Below are 16,617 nucleotides of genomic sequence, written 5' to 3'. Positions count from 1 at the left end.
GAGATGCAATGTACAGCAGTTAACCATGTCATGCAAAGACTGCACCCTTCTTCTGATGTATAAAATCGAATTTTGCAGCCTAGCATAACTAGCAAAGCATGTAAGTTCTATTTTGCAGCTCGACAGCAGACCTGGTTTTGATTAAGACACACCAACCCAATACTAATGAGAAATCAGAGTGGATGGCTTGTTAAGACTATAAAGTAGACCACACGTCTTAAAAATAATTTTCTCCAGATCCTAGCCGATGGACCAGCAAAGTTACAAGCGAGTTTGCCTAACATAAAAAAGAAGTTACAAATCACTACACACAATTCTCTGATCCTCTCCATGATGTGTTTTTTCTCTGTTAAACCTTACAAGTTTTGGCTAGACCTACTTAACTGCTTCACACGACAACTATATCTTCTTTTCTTCCACCTGAAACCAGATACCTTCCTTTCAAATGCTACTATAAGCGTCTGCATCACAAGGCATCAGCACTATTTGCAGGACATCTCTTTTGATTTTCTCAGGTACTCTCAAAATAAAGTGGTACACCGTGCAAGATCCACCTTCCTGCTACCTCCAGCCAGCATAACATTGCTGACCCCTACGACAACAAGAGCTTGCATTCCAGCTGCAGTGCCTGGTGCCTGCTACTATCCAGCCTGGCTAAATCATATTCAAGCAATACATGGATATTCCTGCTGATCAATGAATCACATGTCAGTACATCGACAGCATCCAGATGGCAATACTTAGCAGAAAGTCAGTGTAACTGCGAGATGTGGTCCTTAATGATCACTTCATCTGATTCTGCAAGTCTGATGGCGAACAACATAAGGCATTCTATTTGTAATTACTTCTTCAGATGAATAACATGAATAGCAAGGTACCAGTGTACCACTAGCAACACCCAAAATATTAAGAAAAATGTCCTGTGTTTAACTATTAAATTTATCAATCATAAGAGACCAGATCGCCTGCATTCTGATGTCAAATGTAATATGGACCAGGGAGTTGTAAATGATTCAGGTCTAGGAAATAGTAGCATACCGTAATTCTACGCAGATTTTCGAAGTAGCCAGGCTAGCATGTAGCAGAGGGCAGCATCAATAGTTGACAATGCAACAATAAACACAGCTACCAGTACAAGAGTAAGTGTAGCCGTCTTCATCTGCCAATGATGACAATTTGATTAAATCAAGAGGTAAGCATAGGAAAGCTCTCTCTCTCTCTCTCTCTCTCTCTCTCTCTCTCTCTCTCTCTTTATGCAGAAGCTTCAAAGTATTTAAAATTAAGGCATAAAATGATCACAATAAGGTGGCTAAGGCCCTGCATTTGAAGGAGCTATAATCCAGCCGTGCCTATTAGACACAGTCAAAGAATTACACAGGATTCGACCAAGTTCTACAAGTAACATTTGAATGTGAAGCTATCAAAAATGCATCTGGAGACATATTTATACTCATAAAGTTAGAATGCACATTGCCCATCTATGATGCATATGAATATGGCATGCCAATAAATTCAAGATTCATTGAGAAAACTGGCATCGGTAAACATAAGTCTGGTGAAAATTAGAATAATGATGTCAGGATATGGACATAATTTAACACTTTATCGAGAAAGGAATCAAAACAAGGAAAACTTCAGCCCCTTATTAAAATAAACACATATTGACACTTGTTGGTTGAAGGTAATTCAGGTTCCCAATCAAATTTATCCACATCTCATGTATCATTTAGATGGCTGCCCCCTGGATTTTACAGAATAGTTATAAAAATGTGTACAGTGTACTTCAATCTCAATAACAACCTACAGCGCCACTCTGCCACAATACATTACCAATTAGTTCAGGTTGTTTCGCACGTGCTCCTGCACAACATATGCTGCAAATTCAACACATCCAGACAAGCTAAAAATGCACTTTTCTTGTCTTTGCTGATACTAACCTAATATGGGCAGCAAATCACATTATATTTAGCAATGCATCAATGGCAATTCTCTAAACATCTCAATAATGTCAAATTCAAGGGGCATACCGTGTGCTGAAAGCCCGGCCACTCCAGGTGCTTCAGTTGCCTCGGCTGCTCAGCCAAGAAAGCTACCAATCCCTTCAAACCCCTAACAATACAAAGGTCTCTGACCACTGCCAGCCAAAGCGGCTCATCATCATCCAGCTGGTACTCATTGGTCAGGACCTCCTGACGTCCATGTTCTGACATAGCCGCACATTTTCGGAGGCTTGCAGGAGCAAATTGGTGAACAGCTGGCCCTGGCCGCGTCTTGGCGATGGCGACCTAAAATGTAAAGCATGTAAAACTGACGACATATGGAAACAGCGCGTAATTTTAGAGCCATTGATGACACAGCACCTTGAGAAGTGGAGGACTCCTTCGGCAGTATAACGGAGACGGGCTGCACCATGGGAGCGGAGGAGACAGACCTGCGAACAAAAGAAATTGGGTGGAAGAGTAACGAACCAGGCAACCAAGAAAGACGATAAATCAGGGGAAGGAAAGGTGCTAGGCTTGAGCGGTTGCAACCTGCGAGCGGAGCCAGCGCGCCTGCCGACAGAGCAGCCATTCTCCCGGAACTCTGATGCCAGACCACAGAGACGAGACGCGGCGGCGGAGCCGGGATGCTCGCGGGCAGCGGAGAGGGTGGGGATTCCGGGGGGCCTCGGTGCTATGCGAGATCAGATACGCCGTCGTTGCGTCGCCTTTCAACACAGATAACCAACGAAGCGAGCCGCGCCGCAGGGTCGGTCGGGTCGGGTCCGGCGGGCGGCGTTCTTTGCGGCGTGGGCAAGCAGACGACGGTGGCCGGTACTTCTTCGTCCTCCACGACGAGTTGGGCTGTGACAGGCCGACAGCGTACCGTGGGCCCGTGGCCCTAAGTTTGTTTCTCATGGAGGCCCGCTCGAAAGTTGGATCGCGATCCATTCTAGTACATTTCTTTTTGAAAATATGGAGCGCATTTTTTTTTTTGAAATTAATATGGAGCGTATGGTTTATGTAAATATTTTATATTCTTGGGAAACAAATTGCTATCTTCATTTCTCCTGATATGAAACAATTAGGCCTCGTTCGGTTATCAATGATCCTGCCCCGGAACCATTCCTGGCCTGTCATTTCTTCAGTATTTTAAGTAGCGCCGGAATCATTCCTGTCCAAACCAGGCCCGGAACATGCTAACTGAACGGCGCCTTAATAAGTTCGTAAATAGATTGGACTCCTATGATCACAATGAGAAGTTGCATCGTCCATTCCTTTATGGACATTTTCATCGTCATGAGTTGGTGCTTTTGTTGTGTAGGTATTTCCTATCATAGAGAAATTGATTTTCTAATTTATCTATGGGTTTTACGTCAAAAAGAGAATACTGATTTTATATTGTAAGTAGCGGCAGACACTTTATAACACAGGTGACATGCAATTCTTTCTCCCTTCGCATGAACTCCACCAGGCACCAGCACATCGTAGCCCCGGTTCCAGCTGCTTATCCGTCATCAGCCAGCCCTCCCACCACCCACCCTGCCACACCACCCTACCCACCCCTACATCTAATAATTAAGCTGCTCCACCTTGCTCTCCCTTGAATCCAATCGAAGGAGAAAGTCTTAGGCACTTCACCCCATTGTCAGCTCTACTACTCATCTGATTGTCTTCCACCATCTGCTCCATTGTCCCCCATCATCCCTTAACCTGCCACCACCATTTCTAAGCCTATTTTCAGCCCACTGTCGGGGCGCTGCTGCTAGGCACTCCATTTCTAAGCCCAAGAACAATAGAGAACTCCCAAAGCTCAAAACCTCAACCTCTAGCAACGGTAAGGTAGTAGAGAACTCAGAGCATCTCCAATAGTTTGGTAAAACTCACTTGCCAAATTTTATGATTTGACAAGTTGCTAAAACATATGACAAGTGAGATTTTCTTCCGTCTCCAACAGTTTGCCAATTGGGCTTGATAAATTTAAAAAAAAGACCCACAACCAACAACCAAATCAACTAATCTGCTGGATAGCAAGTTAACAAATATGGACGCATGGTGCTGCTGAATGGCAAGTTGCCAAAAGATGGCAACCCATTTACCAAACTGTTGGAGTGATTATTTTCTACTTTTGCCAAATAAACAAGAAATAGCAAGTTCATTTAGAAAACTATTGGAGATGCTCTGACAAAGCTCAAAACCTCAACCCTAACCATCGTTGCTAACCTCTTCCATTACCCCTGACCATGGTGGTTGTCAGTTGCACCACCCACCATCCGCCCTCGCCACGATGAAGAAGAGGCCTACTGTCTGTCCAATTGTGCGTCAACACAGACTGCAGTGCACACACGCCGACTAACGATTTTGTCAAACCAAAAGTCTCGAGTTTTAAATCCTTGTTAGGGTGTGTTTAGTTTCTCATAAAATGGAAAATACAAAATATCAACTACTTTGAAATGATGAAATACAAAATACCAAAAATTTTAGGGTTATATTTAGTCTCATCCAAATGGCAAAATTTATTGCCCTCATTAGGGCCTCTTGAGGCTCTTTTGGGCTTTTTTTTTTGGCTCTTGAGGCTAAAATCCAAAATAGAGAATAGCCACTTTTTTACCAAAAAAATTACATAGTGTTTAGTTTCATTATGCAAAATGATAGACAAAATCCAAAACTTTTTGGGATCAAAGGGAAACTAAACATGCCCCCCCCCCCTTAGTGTAAATTGCTTGTTCATTTCACGTTAGAGACCCAAAAGGGTCTCCACGACGTCATGGGAGCGTCGAACTTCAAAACAAAGGATCTGTTTGGTTCTCTCTTGGGTGATTAGTAGAACTAAACTATTTTAGCTTTTTTTTAGTTAGTGTATTTGGAACTTTAGCTACTAAAGTTATTAAAGTTTAGGTAGCTAAAGTTTAGCAAACGCAACCAAACAGGTCCAAACTAACAAAGCTCGATCAAATGAGTCACGTTGCTATTTACAAAGAGTACAAATGTACAATTTGGTGCGGTGACAAATTAGTAACAAATTTTTTCTAACCTTTTTAATCGGGCGGGCGCACAACAACAGCAAAAGGCTTAACGACTTAAGCCCAAGATTGCGGTCCGGTTAGAAAACTAGAAAAGCTCGATCAGATTTCCGACTTCCCGACCGTCTGACGGCGCAGCGACGAAGGGGTTCCAGTGATTAGAGACGTGACCCCCGCCGTCGTCGTAGGCGACAACGCCAGCGCTTGAATTCTCCTCGTCGAATGCCACCCATTCCGTTGTCGTCGTCACCACCGTAGTGGTCGTCGACGTTGGCCCCGCGTCCTTCACGTCAGCCGGCGCCGCCATCCCCTCTGCCTCCGGTTCCGGCTCCGCCTCGTCACTGTTATCGTCCTGGATGTCAGTCATGAGGATCCGCTCGAGGTCCCGAACGTCGTCGTCTTTCAAGCGAACGAACGCCGCCGGGAGCTTGCGGGCGTTGGCCACGCCGAGCCCGCGGCACAGGTCGAAGTAGGACGAGAGCTGAGCGCCCTGCTCCACCGCCCGCCAGAGCACCTTCACCCCTTCCGCCGTGGCCGCCTTGTCCATCGTCGGCTTCGCCGGTCTGCATTGAACGCCGCTGACGAGGAACCGCGCTATGCCGGTACATATCTCGCCGTACACCTGGAAGATCTCGATGAGTGCGCAGTCCATGGCCTCGAGGACGAGCGGCACCTCCATGCCGTCGCCGTACGGGCGGATTTGCAGGAGCAGGTCGAGCAGGAACTGTTTCTTGGCTATCCGATCAAGAAAGGCCGTTTGGGGATCATCCGAGCACTTATTGGCGGCGTCGTCGCCGTCGGTGTCCACCTGCGCGGCGAGGTGGGAGCGGTAGTCCAGAAACCGGAAGTACGCGCGCACAAAGGCGGAGAAGGCCAGGGACCTCGCCGCCGACGACGAGGAGAACGAGGACCGGTCTCGGAAATCAGCGAGCTCGAAGGGGACGACGAGCCCGGCGCGGGCCGCGCTTGGCGCGAGGCCCGAGCGGAGGAGGATGCCGTGCGCGACCATGAGCGACTTGAGCGCCACGACCCAGCACCGCGTCCGCCGCGCGCGGCGCGCCAGCGCGCACATGGCGGGCCGGAGGCACGAGGGCGACGAGCGCGCCCACGCGAACACCCGCGCGGCGCTCCGGTAGTCCATCCACCGGTCCTCGTGGCTCGTGGCGCGGATCACGGCCGCCTCCAGCTCCCGGTGGTGTCCGGCCCGGCGCGGGCGGAGGCGCGCCAGGAGCAGGCTCCTCCTGTCCTTGAGCGCCGCGGCGGCGCGGCGCCACCACTGCCGCATGGACGACGTCATATGGCCCGACCACACCCGGCGTCTTTGCCGCCTCGCCTGCGTCGTCGCCGGCCGCGACGCACGGCGGGGTCAATGCGGTTGAGGATGCATGGTCTACCACCGCCAGCTTTTGAGGTTATTGGCAGACATCTCGGCGGTGGTAACCAGAGATGGAAGAGAGTCGTGCCATGAATGGAACGTTTTGCATGGCCAAGAACGTGAACATAAAGGTAATCGTGAACGGCCGACAGGTCAAGCTTTCTAAATTTTGCCAGATCTCGGCTTGATAGCTAGCAAAAACAGGCAAACAGCCTGCTTGCTTGCCTGCTCGGTGGTTTATGGCAATCTTGTGTGCAGGATGAGCCTCCTCTCCGGATGGACGACGCGTGTTTGCGCTCTGCATCAGACGACTCCCGCATAATCGGCTCCTTCGGCAGCTCGCGTCCACTTTGCTTCGTCTCCGAGTCTGCTGCAGCCAAATCAATCATGGCTCGGCTCTACTTTGCATCGGCTAATAAGAAGCCAAATCGTCATATTACTTTCATCTCCTAGTCTTCCGCCGCCATTAGCCCTAACGTCAATTTCACGCACACGCTACTGCATCTGCATGTATGGATGAACCATCGGCCTCCATGGAAGATGACGCATGGCATCTTCTTTTCTCATGGATGATCCACAAGCACTATAATTTGATGCTGTTGTTGATGCTCGTTGTGAAGATGAACTACAAATAACACAGGTGAGTTATCTGTTTAGATCGTTATGCAATTCTTTTAGAAAATGTGTTTTCTTCTATGATGTTTGGTTTCCGACATATAGTGCGCATATTTAACAGAATAGCATGGTTACCAAGGGAGTAGAGACCATCGGCACCATTTCACAGACATCTGGATCAATGGAGAATGGAGTACTTGATGAGGTTAAAAAATGACAAACTTATATAATATATTTGTTTTAGTTTCAGTATACCTTTAACTGGAATTTTATATGTATAGGAGGTGATTCTTAAAGCTGGGCAAAATTTGATCGCTCCTACCGTTGGAATGACATTTGAATCTAAGGAACAAGCTTATGAGATGTACAACACCTATGCTGGCAAGGTTGGGTTTAGTATTAGAAAGAGCAAGACAAAGCACCGCCGAGATGGTAGTCTATGTCAGAAATTTATAGTTTGCAGTAACCAAGAATTTTGAGAAAATGAGAAATCACAAAAGGATGTTACAAGAACAGGTTGTGATGCTCGTGTCCAGTTTAGTATCAGTAAAGAGGGGATTCTGAGGGTGCAAAAGGTTGTCAAACAACACAATCATTATCTTGCTAGTCCAAATAAGGCACACAAGCTCAGGTCCCAACGACAGGTTATAGAGGCAGACAGGAAATTAATCGGGCAGATACGAGACGTCGGAATGAAGCCAACCCAAGTTTATGAGTTCATGAAGGAGTTTTATGGAGGGGAAGAAAACATACCATTTTCTAAGATGGACTATGATAATGAGATTGGTCGCGAGCGCAGGCAGTACTTAGAAGCCAATGATGCACAAACACTATCTGAATATCTGAGAAATAAACAGTTACAGGATCCTACATTTTTTTATACATTTCAGGTAGACAAGGAAGATGGTCGTATAGCGAATTTCTTTTGGGTAGATGGTCAGTCTATCATGGATTACAAATGCTTTGGTGATGCTGCGACATTTGACACCACAATTTAAACTAATAAGTTTGAAATGTCTTTTGCTCCGATCCTTGGCTGCAACCATCACAAGCAAACAATACTTTTTGGATGTGCACTTCTATTTAATAAAACTATTGAATCATTTGTTTGGCTTTTTGAAACCTTTCTAATGGCAATGTCAGGAAAGCACCCCAGCACAATTTTTACAGACCAAGATGCGGCTATGGCAGGAGCAATTCCTTATGTATTCCCAAATACAAGCCACGGTCTTTGTTTATGGCACATTTGCTTAAATGCTGCAAAACATCTTAGTCATGTAATTCATGAGTCCGATAAGAAAGGTGACAAGCTCTTAACAGATTTCAAAAAATGTGTGTATGAAGATAGGTCAGAGACTTACTTCATAGAGAAATGGCGTGGATTGTTGGATAAATACAACCTTGAGAACAATTCATGGATGGCAAATCTCTTTGTTTTGAGGGTAAAGTGGGCTGCGTTGTACCGTGACTCTTTTACAGCAGACATGAACTCGATCCAAAGGAGTGAAGGTATGAATAATGTCTTCAAGAAAAGATTTCGTAGGAAACTTGGTCTTTCGGAACTCCTTGTAGAATGTGAGAAGGTTGCAGTTAGTCTTCGTGCAAATGAATTAGAAGCTGATTTTCAGTCACGGCGAAAGAACCCGGTTCCATACATTTCAAACCTACCAATGTTGAATACTGCAGCTGAATCATATACAAGGCGAATGTATTCAGAGTTTGAGGAAGAATTTAAGGGTGATGCAAAGTAAAGCCGAGCCGTGATTGTTTGCCTACGGCAGACTCGGAGACGAAGCAAAGTGAAGACACGAGCTGCCGAGGGAGCCAATGATGCGGGAGTCGTCTGATGCAGAGCACGGGTACGCGTCGTCCATCCAGAGAGGGGGCTCATCCTGCACACGGTGAGCCCAGAGTCCACCCAATTTTCTTCCGCGCAGCACAACCACATAGGAAACATGAACGATGCCGGTCGTCCCTGACAGTCTACGCCGGCGTCCGGCACTGTTTGGTCCGTTTGCTCATGTGTCATGCGTTGACTTCTTCCCTATTAGGCTGTTACTGTTCCATGCATGACCGCTGCTTAGGTCTTGTTTAGATCCAATAAGTTTTTTGATTTTAACACTGTGGTATTTTTGTTTTATTTGACAAACATTGTCCAATCATGGAGTAACTAGCTTAAAAGATTCGCCTTACGATTTACAGACAAACTATGTAATTAGTTTTTATTTTTATCTATATTTAATACTCCATGCATGTGCCGCAAAATTCGATGTGACATAGAATCTTAAAAAGTTTTTAATTTTTTCGGTGAACTAAACAAGGCCTTAATTTGATCAAGTCAAGAGTCAAGACACGCTACTTTTACATCTTCCCCTGCAGAAACACACCACCAGGGTTTTCATTGAAGGAGAAACGAACCAAACGCATTTAGAACTACTCGTAGCGAGGAGTATCTGGCCTTGCTTATCAGTGTCTTTAACACAAAGGCAGCCAAAGGCCAAGGACGCACGACACAGAGGAGAGACGAGCAGTAGAAAGGCAGCCAGCTAGTACGTACTAGTACCCAGGAAAACCAATGCCTGCCATCCCCACGAGCTACTAGCCCTCTGAATTTATTGCCATATGGCAGACGAGAGGGCGCAGCGCATCCGGTACTCCTGCTTGGCGCTGCTTGCTCTGTGCATGTGAGAGACTCGACGTCTCGCCAAAACCCACACGGGAGGTCGATCGGGAGCTGCGGCTGCCACTGCCAGCCAAGCCCAAGCCGGCCGGCGCGGTGTCCGTCCCTGAGCGCGGCTGTACTCCCAAGTCGATCTCTCAGTGTCTCACCCACCTGAGAAAAGTTGCTTTCTCGTGTACGTCAATGGGAAGCAGTATAGCACTGAAACGATGATAATGGTGGTGGGAAAAGCTCGCCTGAAGTCTGAACTCTGGAGAGCGCGCGCATGAATGAGCACGTGCCAGTAATCAGTGATTCAGCAATGCATGCATGCGCATCGACCATCAGAAGATTTGTCCATAGCGTGTGATGTTGTTGCACCGATCCAAGAAAAAAAAAGGCAAAAAAAAGGAAAAGAAAAAAAAGGGGGGGGGGGGGGCATGTGTACAATATGAACAGTTCGGTTTCAATTCTTTTTGAGAAGTATATGTACTATCCACAAGTTCAGACTCCACCCTACAATGAAATCTGATTCACCCATTCTACGGAAATACATATTATTAGATGAAATGGGATATCCCACTTTGTCATGTCCCTATGCTGCCACCAGACCAAACACAACCTAAGAATAACAAATGAAACACACTAGCTAGGAAAAAGAAAATTAGCTACAACAAAATTTTCCCTATGATGTTTGACTTGAAATAACTCCTCATTCCTCAATACTCCCTCCGTCCACGAAAGAATTAACTCCTAGAATCCGTGTCACTTAAACTTTTTTAAGTTTGACTAACTTTATAGAAAAGAGTAACAACATCTATGACATAAAATGTGCATCATATAAAAATATATTCTATGATAAATCTAATGATATTAATTTGATACGATAAATCTTAGTATTTTTTTCTAGAAATTTGATCAAAGTTCAAAAAATTTGACTTAGGATAACTCTAGAAATTGATTCTTTTGTGGACGGAGGGAGTAATAGCTTAGGCTTATTTATAATGCAATAGTAACATCATATAACCTCCACATCAAGCATTATTTTAGTTGTCCCTTATTACAATAAATGCACATGTAGTAAAAGCAAGATTGCAGTTAATCCTCGGTCTTGGTGAACACAACGGCCCCATGTCACAAACAGCAAAGTGCGAGTGAGAGCATCCTGGTACCACCACTAGTTGTTACAGTAAATGACAAGGTTGCTCGAATGGTAAATGCTCCTTAAAAACGGCATTTCTAGGATCGTCTGAAATACAGACGCTTATAAGAAAAGTAATACGTACTACTGTACGTCTCTAATTAAAAATCATTTATGTGAACTCTACAACACACCACCAACATGCAACATTACAACTGTTTTTACTACTAGTGCCGTAGTAGTGCGTGTACAGTAGAGAGTAGAGACCGTTGACACATTAAACAACACTACATGACACAGGAGGGGGCACGTACATCTAGGCCTTGTTTAGTTCTAAAGTATTTTGCAAAATCGACACTGTAGCTTTTTCGTTTGTATTTGACAAATATTGTCCAATTATAGACTAACTAGGCTAAAAAGATTCGTCTCGTCAATTTCGACCAAACTGTGTAATTAGTTTTTATTTTTGTCTATATTTAATACTTCATGCATGTGTTTAAAGATTCGATGTGACGGAAAATTTTAAAAATTTTACAAAATTTTTTGGGAACTAAACAAGGCCCTATATTCTTCTCTGTGCAGACCCAGCGCATATCACATGCAGCGCATTTGCGGATCCGGCTCCATGTGGGAGCGCACGGACGAATGTTCTTCCAGCTCCCTCCCTATAATCACTAAAGCGCTTTGCAAGGCTTTGTTTAGTTCCGAAAAATTTTGGGAGATCGACACTGTAACACTTTCGTTTGTATTTGACAAATATTATCTAATCATAAACTAACTAGGCTTAAAAGATTCGTCTCGTCAATTTCGACCAAACTGTACAATTAGTTTTTATTTTTGTTTATATTTAATATTCCATGCATGTGTCTAAAGATTCGATGTGACGGGGAATGTGAAAAATTTTGCAAATTTTTCATGGAAGTAAACAAGGCCTTGATTAGCGCGCATCTGGATTTGCAAATTGCAAGCTAGCTGTGAGTGCCTCTCGTTTTGGGTTCTTCGTACAGATGACCTTTCCTCCCCCACGCTCACGCACACACATGCACGCATGCATGCAGCAGCTAGCAAACGTGCAGACAATGGCAGACGGTGCTGTGTGAGAGCTTTCTGCATATCTTTCAGTGCTACGAGACGGTACAGATCAGACAGGGGTATCTCTAGCCCACAGACACCCGGGTAGTACGTATCAGCTAGTAGACCGAGAAAAGAAGCCGTCCTGGCACTGAAAACCATGCGCGCGTCCGCATCTGTTTCCATGCCATCACTATTCCCTAGCTGGTCTCCTAGCTACCTCCTCCCTCCTCCGGAGGCGTTTCATCATTTCGGTTGGAGACGACGACGTCGATGCAGAGAGAGAGAGAGAGAGAGAGAGGCTGTGACACTGTCCCCTCATCATGTGTGCGTGATGGCTCAGGCTCTGATATCTCTGGCGTACGTACATGCACGCGTGAATGTGCGTGTTGTTTTGGACTACTAGTGCCATTGCTGCGCCGCAACAGTGTGTCCTGCGAGCTTTGAAGTTTTATCTCTACTAGTGCGCGCGTTGTATTTCCCCTCGTATTTCAGCGTGCAGCAGCAGTTCATTGTCCCCTCCCCCCACCCTGATTCTTCCACCTGGTTTCCCACTTCCAACACCATTCCTGGCCGCTTCCATTTGGCGCCCTCCCGCCCCTCGATCCAACCAATAAGAACCAACCGCGCCTGCTCAAATCGGCCATGCATGCATGGCCCCTACTGAAAACAGCCGATCGAGAGACCTCAGTGGTTTAGGTGAGTATCAAGAGATTCTGGCATATATTGCAGTCGTGACAAATATCATGCATGCATGCAATCGTCGACCCTTATCCTTGCTGGCTACTGAATGCCTGATGGACCTTTACAAAGGGCATCATCAACTTGCTTTCCATGAGCAATATAATGTTTTTCCAGCAAGATCCAATGGGAAGCAAACACCGAAAGATTCCATGCACGTCACAGTAAGCTAGCAGCTAGCCCTCGTCTTCGTACGTCTCTCCTTGGATTTGCCTAATGGCTACCACTCCGATCCTCACAGGACTAGAACACCAGGCAGCACTGGATCGATCGAGCTAGCGATATGATCTTCCACTGTGCATCAGCAGGCATCAGCATCTGATTACATCACACGCCTCATAATGATGCAGGCGCCAATGCAACCCTGGCGTGTCTCTCGTTGGCAAAAAACAAGAAACTATTGCAACGAGAACGAAGATCATCCATCTGATTTCAGGCTAGCTAGCTAGAGGACGACGTCCATGGCCATGGCGTGTTGTTGGCGCCGCCGCTGTAGCATGGCGTCCGCGCCGTCGAGGGGCGGCGGCTCGTCGTCGACGACCTCGGCGTCGCCGCCCTCTGCTGTCACGACGGAGGACATGTAGCTGCAGGCCACCTCGGGGCCCGCCACGGCGGCGTCCATCATCAGCTGCGGCGCCCGCGCGCGGAACTTGTGGCGGCAGCCGAGGCAGGTGATCTGGAGGAGCGTCGCGTTCACCTGGCGCACGGCGTGCTCCCGGAGCGCGTGGGCGCGGCTCAGCTCCACCTGCGCCTGCCGCCGCATCCGCTTGGCGCTCGCCAGCTCCTGCTCGGCCAGCTCCGCGTGCCGCTTCGCCTGCGCGCGGGCCTCGTCCGCCGCCGCCTTCTCCGCCACCGCCTGACGCAGCTGCTCCCGCGCCTCCTCCTCCTTCTCCCTCGCTGCTGCGGCCAGCATCACCACCTCGCCGCCGCGCTCCCCCGCGTCGTCCCCGATCCCGCCGCCGCAGACGCCGATGGACAGCTGCAGCTGCATGGCGGCGGCGTGGTGGCTCTGTGGAGGAACGGCGGCCGGAGTGCGTGGCGCGCCGCCGCAGGACGGCGGCATGAGCTGGAGCTCGAGGTTGTGATGCCCGCCGCGGCGGTGGTCCGATGGCGGCGTCCGAGGCGACGGGACTTGTTCGAACCGGTGGAACGCCGCGGTCGTAGGGCTTGGAATCGCCGGTGCCGAACCGGGCCATGCCACCGGGCTGATGGCAATGTCGCTGGACGGGCTGGTCCTGGTGCTCGACGCCGTCCTCGACAGTGACATGGCCGGCGGCGCCTGCTGCTGCGACCCCGCACTAGCAGCAGCTGCCACACCGGCGCCACACGCCGGCGATGCGGCGTCTGCCCGTGCCCTCCCGGCGTTGCAGGTGTCTTGGTGCTCTATGAAGCTCTCCACCCTGCACATTGGATATATGGCAACATCATCCAGATGAGCCTGAGAGCACTAAGAATCATCTCAGCTATACACTCCCGTATCATCTGGAAACAAAAAAAGAGAACTTTTTTTTGGCTACTAGTACTAGTAAATGAGTGCAAAGAGACCAAAGGATGAATGCGTGCATGGCCGCGTGAACTCATCCCAAGAACAAAAGCCAAGAGCGTAAGCAGAGAGACTTTATTGCATGTGTGAGCGTGAGACGACGATGAATTAACGTCGCTGCTGCTACTGCAAGCACACACGCGGCTAGAGGATCCAAAGAGGGCCGGCTCGGCTGGCCTTGGAGTCATCAGCGTGTCAGGCTTGGAGTTTTGGGCCCTGCTGGCGGGGCTGCTGCGCCGTGCGGCGGCCATCGAATGGCGCGCCAACGCCAAGACGACCGAGACGCTGCCTTTGGCTTTGTTTAGTTCGTAAATTTTTTTGTTTTTGGCTACTGTAGCATTTCGTTTTTATTTGACAAACATTGTCCAATCACGGAGTAACTAGGCTCAAAAGATTCATCTCACAAATTACAGGTGAACTGTGCAGTTAGTTTTTATTTTCGTCTATATTTAATACTCCATGCATGCGACCAAAGATTCGATGTGACGGAAAATCTTGAAAATTTTTGTAAACTAAACAAGGCCTTTGCCGCTGCAGCGCGGGCACAAAGCCGAAACCCCGAGCGGCGGCTAGCGCCTATCGGGGGAACACATGCCGAACCGTGGAAGCGATAGGAAATATAGCAAGAGGAAGCCCACCACCGAGATCGATGCGCACGACACGCACGCACGCACACGCACACAGAGCAGGGCGCGCTGCCCTCGGGAATTGTGCTCTGATCCACCCGCCCGCACCGGCCCGGTCTCCCTTCCCTTTCCCCGTTAATGCCGCAATAATAGCAGACATCCCAAAAGGAGAGCGGAGCCGGCGCCGCCGCCGCCGCCGGCACAGTTGTACAGTGTGCTGTGTGATGTAACCGCCCATAGCCCCGGCCCCCGGCGGCCGTGCAGCCGGTGGTGAACCAACTAAAAGGGAGAGAAAAAAAAAACTTTTTTCTGATTTTGAATGCATTTTCTAATACTATTCTTTATTAGAGCTGAGATGAGCTGAGATGAGCTGAGCAGTATGGTGGATCGAGATGCTACTGATCCAAATGAATGACTTGGAGAAATTCGTCGGTTACTTTACCGGGAGAAGACGCGGCCGCAGTCGCAGGAGTGGCCGCGGGTGCCGCAGGTCTTGAGGTGGGCCTTGTAGTCGGAGTGGACGGCGTAGGCCTTGGAGCAGCGGGCGCAGGCCCACTGGCGCTGGCCGCTGTGCTTGCGGCGGAAGTGCTTCTTGATGCCGACGAGGTCGCCCAGCGCGTGGGAAGGGTCGTGGTGCAGGCAGCTGGGCTCCGGGCACACGAACACCCGCTTCCGCGCCGCCTCCCCGGCCTCCCGCTTCAGCAGCTTCCACGGCACCTTGTGCCGCCGCCGGTGCATCTGCAGGTTCTGGTCGCGCTGGAACCCCTGCCCGCAGATCTCGCACACGTACCGGTCCGACTCCAGCAGCGTCCGCGGCGACAGCGACACCACCTCCGCGTCCGGGTCTGCAGCCATTGCCGTACCCTCCCGCGCGTTACTACATGTTGCAGGCATGGCATGGGTGGATCGATCTCGGAGTCTGCACCGAGCTTACTAGCTAGCTAGTACCAATCTACCATGCATGTAGCCAGCAACTGGAGCATATATACGGACACTGGAGACGGCTGTGTCTCGGGATCGATTTGGTTACCTGGTGTGCCGGCGGGCCGGCGCTTCTTCTTTGTCGTGGCGGCGGCGGCGGCCGTGCAGGTAGCGATCTGCAGCGAACGGAACGGCTCCGGCGTCGCCTCGTCGGGAGGTGGACCGGCCGCGGGCGCGCAGAATCCCAACATGGGTGACGCGCGAGGCGATCTTGGTGAAGAACAGCTATGGAACAAGAAGAAGAGCCAGAAAAACTTGCTCCTTTTCCCCTACTACCTCTGGTCTGGTCTGGTGGTTTGATCAGGCGATGGAGACGGAATGGAATGGGATGGGGATTAGATTGGACGTATATATAGCCGCCGAGCGAGCGGCAGAGGGGAGAAGAAGAGATCAACAGCAACCAGCAGATGGGGGAACAAACAATAAACGAGAGAGATCGAAAGAGAGAGGTGAATAATACTGATGAGTACTTGTAGTATAATAATTACAACTCAGGTTGTGCTGGGAGAAGGAATTAAGGAGCGGGGTGGTGGTAGGAAGAAGGAAGGGGTCTTGGTGTTGGCTTTTGTGGAGCTGCTACAGAGACAGCACCAAACAACAGAGAGAGAGAGAGAGAGAGAGAGAGAGAGAGAGAGAGAGAGAGAGAGAGAGAGAGAGAGAGAGAGAGGATGCAGCTTTCCACACTTGCTTTAGGTTTTAACAGCTTTCTTTGTGGTGCTATATGAGAAGGAAGGGGGAAAGCCGGAGTTGGTAGTGTAGTGCTGCTGGGTTTGCATTGTGCCCTGTCCTTGCAGCAGCTAAGAGTACTGCAGGGAAGAGGATATGGAGATGAGCAATTGATCATGCATATCAGAGCAATTGAT

The 16,617-nt window shown here is 48.7% G+C and overlaps 3 protein-coding genes across 4 annotated transcripts; all 3 read right to left on the bottom strand.

Moving 5' to 3' along the window:
* Nucleotides 198-2,801, bottom strand: LOC8081030. Of its 2 annotated transcripts, none has more exons than XM_002460263.2 (5): nucleotides 2,532-2,801; nucleotides 2,361-2,431; nucleotides 2,028-2,285; nucleotides 1,039-1,159; nucleotides 198-686 (listed from the first exon to the last, which is right to left on the bottom strand). In XM_002460263.2, the coding sequence occupies exons 1-4, from the start codon at nucleotides 2,569-2,571 to the stop codon at nucleotides 1,046-1,048; spliced, it is 483 nt and encodes a 160-aa protein (XP_002460308.1). In that variant the 5' UTR covers nucleotides 2,572-2,801; the 3' UTR covers nucleotides 198-686; nucleotides 1,039-1,045. The 2 variants fall into 2 exon arrangements, with proteins under 2 accessions (XP_002460308.1, XP_021308842.1); XM_021453167.1 differs by having other exon boundaries at nucleotides 198-689; nucleotides 2,532-2,799.
* Nucleotides 4,918-6,314, bottom strand: LOC8062765 (putative clathrin assembly protein At1g25240). The gene has a single exon (XM_002460262.2). The coding sequence runs from the start codon at nucleotides 6,297-6,299 to the stop codon at nucleotides 5,091-5,093; it is 1,209 nt and encodes a 402-aa protein (XP_002460307.1). The 5' UTR covers nucleotides 6,300-6,314; the 3' UTR covers nucleotides 4,918-5,090.
* On the bottom strand, nucleotides 12,648-16,368 carry LOC8081028 (protein indeterminate-domain 16). The gene is made up of 3 exons (XM_002460261.2): nucleotides 15,804-16,368; nucleotides 15,216-15,618; nucleotides 12,648-14,004 (listed from the first exon to the last, which is right to left on the bottom strand). The coding sequence occupies exons 1-3, from the start codon at nucleotides 15,943-15,945 to the stop codon at nucleotides 13,050-13,052; spliced, it is 1,500 nt and encodes a 499-aa protein (XP_002460306.1). The 5' UTR covers nucleotides 15,946-16,368; the 3' UTR covers nucleotides 12,648-13,049.

Source organism: Sorghum bicolor, chromosome 2, assembly GCF_000003195.3.
Source record: "Sorghum bicolor cultivar BTx623 chromosome 2, Sorghum_bicolor_NCBIv3, whole genome shotgun sequence".
Lineage (NCBI taxonomy): Eukaryota > Viridiplantae > Streptophyta > Magnoliopsida > Poales > Poaceae > Sorghum > Sorghum bicolor.
This window is presented reverse-complemented; position numbering and strand designations above follow the sequence as displayed.